The sequence below is a fragment of the Drosophila albomicans genome, chromosome 3, assembly GCF_009650485.2.
Source record: "Drosophila albomicans strain 15112-1751.03 chromosome 3, ASM965048v2, whole genome shotgun sequence".
In the NCBI taxonomy this organism is placed as follows: Eukaryota; Metazoa; Arthropoda; class Insecta; order Diptera; family Drosophilidae; genus Drosophila; species Drosophila albomicans.
In genome coordinates this window covers 54,808,165-54,811,363 of record NC_047629.2, presented here as the reverse complement: position 1 = coordinate 54,811,363, position 3,199 = coordinate 54,808,165, and the positions used below count along the sequence as shown (strand labels likewise).

The 3,199-nt window shown below is 43.7% G+C and overlaps 1 protein-coding gene across 1 annotated transcript; it reads right to left on the bottom strand.

The window, feature by feature from the left end:
- Positions 1-259: 259 nt before the first annotated feature.
- On the bottom strand, positions 260-2,163 carry LOC117570179 (cytosol aminopeptidase). Its single transcript, XM_034251657.2, has one exon. It carries the CDS (start codon positions 1,970-1,972, stop codon positions 404-406), a length of 1,569 nt encoding a protein of 522 aa, XP_034107548.1. The 5' UTR covers positions 1,973-2,163; the 3' UTR covers positions 260-403.
- Positions 2,164-3,199: the final 1,036 nt, after the last annotated feature.

Below are 3,199 nucleotides of genomic sequence, written 5' to 3'. Positions count from 1 at the left end.
CCTTTAAAAAAGGATTTCTGCTACATTATTCACGTTCCCACAGTCGAAATTTCATTCCACACATTTGGATGGCAATTATGTGACATTATAAAAATCGTTTGGTCGTTTGATAAACACAAGCGAAAATATATTTCTGATTACGACATTGACTAGAAATTTCGCCCAAGATGTCATTAACAGACCTGTCAACTGAAGAATAGAACAGAACTAGCCCGAATTGTTGATAACCGAATTGAATTTTACATATAATTTGTAACTCTTTGCTTGTACACTTTAAAAATTGGCTTTTTTTTATTCTTTATCGGTTTTCATAAAAGCCTTTGGTAAATTGTGCTTCACAAAACATGCAATATAAACAACAACAATCGACAAGTTAAACATTGGTTCACAGCTCACATTCACATTACTTCTGTTCTGGGCACGACAGCTGGTAAAGGAACTGGGTTAAGGTTCTGGTCGGACGTCCAGTCATACGCCACGAGTTCAGATACGGCACCAGGCCATACATACTAAGCATACCCGAACCTCTGGTATCGAGATGCGCCCAATCGGCGCAGGGAACAAGTTCGTGGAGCACAGCAGCCGCCAGACAGGAGTTGGCCAAGCCACGACCATCGTTGCTGATGTCGTAGCCCAGCTCATCGGTGACCTGCTTCTTGTAGTATTGCCACAGGGGCAAACGCCACACACGATCGCCAGTCAAGGAGCCGGCGCGCTGGAATTGCTTCCAAATGTAATGGGAATTGGAGAAGATGGCCGAGGCGCCGCCACCGAAAGCCTTCTTGGCGCCCGTACCCAAGGTGGCGACGTCCACGACAAGTCGCGGTTTGTACGTTGTCTGGCCGTAGATCAGAGGATCCGCCATGACAACAACTCCAGCCTTATCCAGATCACGTATCGCCATCGCTTTGGAGTTGAGCAATGTGCAAACATCGCCGGGCTTGGCGGCCATTCCGGAAGGTAAATTCTCGCACAGGGGAATGATGAGCACCACGTTGATGGGCAGCGAGAGAGCTGCCACACAGCGCATCATGGCCACGCAAGCTGCCGCTCCAGACATGCTCGCCCTGTACTCATCCATGCCTTCGCAGCTGCGCAGGTTGAGGCCGCCCGAATTGAAGGTGATTCCCTTGCCCACAAACAGCACGGGTTTATCCTCTGGCGCAGTGCCACAGTAGCTGATCTCCATGAGCACGGGTGGCTCACAGGAGCCCTTGGCAATGGTGAGGAACGAGTGCATGCGCTGCTGTTCGATCCAGTCCATGGTGCGCACCTCGACGGTTATGCCGCAGGGACACAATGCATCCACGGTGGCCTGGGCAAAGAGTGTGGGCGTCATGCAGTTCGCTGGAGCATCGCTTAAGCGACGCGCCAGATTCTGAGAGTCTGCCTTGAAGGCGCCGCGTGTCCAGCCCTCGACATCTGATGAGCCATACAGCTCCAGCTTGGGCACAACTCGACGATACTCCTTGCTGAGCATCTCCATGTGCCGCCAGATGGCCAAGGTGGCGCCCTCTGCCGCCTGCTCAGCGTAATCCATGCTATCGATGGACACTTGTGTGCAGCCAATCAGCTGCAAGGATCGCGCCCCAATGCCCGAGGCAATGCGAACATTCTCCATGCCCTCGTCGAGCATTTCTAGCTCGTTGAAGCCAACGCCCTCGAGACCGACGCCAACTACGGCAATGCTTCTGTATTCCTCGTCGACGTTGTTGAACACTTTGCCACGTCCCAGTCGACCGTCGATTTTCGTTTCGCATATCAACTCTGACAACTTGCCGCCCAATCGATCGTTGAGCTTCTCGCCGGCAAACGTCAGCTTGGGACCCTTTTCGCCCTCCTTCTGGTAGAGGCCGATGACGAGTCCTTTCGCCTTGGAGCCTTCGTTGGCGCACACATTTCGTATGTGATTCACTCGCGCAATGAGAGACAATGGCTTTGCATTCAGCAGGAGCTTACGAATATTCTGCATAATAAACACGGTTTTACACCAATCTCTCAATCTCAATAATGCCTAAAGTACTTTTCTTCTTTTTCCTCAAAAAGATTTACGCTTAACTGAAATTTTTGAGATAAAACCAAAAAACAATAAACGACGTACGAAAATTTAGACAAAAAAAAAAAAGACACAAGTATTTTCAGAAAAATCTAGAGTTTTGGACTACAAGACACGAGCACAGTATTTTTACGACTAACTCAAATATAGTTTACAAATCCTAAGTGAGAGCTTAGCTGACAATGATGTGAAAGTCTACTAAGTGTCTTTATAATTTTTGAATATTATATTTTTTAACAATTGTAATTTTATTTTCAAAGCATTTCGCGTATAATTTTACGGCCATCGCTATGCTAATTATCGAACCTAAAGGCTCTGGCCTCGAAACTTGCTATGCAAATTAATTCAGCTGCATTAATTAACGCAAATGGTTCGATAATTATCACTCTGATTAAGTGAACCACATTGAAATTGCAGTTGATTGCCATTATCAACGACTGTTCTCGCAATTACGCGACAGAGCTGGCAACTTAACTGCATTAATCGAAAACCAACAAACAACGCAAACAAACTGGGCGAATCGAATGAACAGCGGGCAAACTTTTCCAGTTTTGACTTTTAATTAGTTAAAAACAAAATGTTGTCAAAGCTTAGACGAGTTGTATCGGGGGTTTATGTTATGCCCTCGGCGGATTGGCAATTGAAAACATATTTTGAAATAAAACTGTAATTGGAAATGTTGGTTTGTCAGCTACTGTTGTGAACAGCGCATAGAAGTCAACTATTTTGGTTGCAGCATTTCCGGATCGGACAGTTGATAAAGGCAATCAGTGGATGGGGTGCAAAAAACAAAACTATGGATTGCCATAGAATTTAAATGACACAACTATTTATGAACTTTCAATTACAGAAATTATGAAGAGAAAAATGAGTTGATGTAGAAATAAATTTATTTAGATTTTTATAAAATCGTAAAACTTAGTTTAATTTAAGTATTTTAATGCTTAGCATTTTACTTTTTTAAATAGTAATTAAACTCAGTTGTTAAAAGAATTGGTTTTCTAAAAGAAAACCCTTCAGAAAATTTCGTAAAATTAAAGAACAATTTTACCTTTTTTATACTTTTGCAAAAGTTTAATAATGAAAATGAATAAACCTTTATTTACAGTAATTGTAAGAAGAATTAATTTTGATTTCTATGAA

Excerpts from the sequence above, each read along its gene's own strand:
- LOC117570179 (XM_034251657.2), bottom strand. The coding sequence starts at position 1,972 with ATGCAGAATATTCGTAAGCTCCTGCTGAATGCAAAGCCATTGTCTCTC.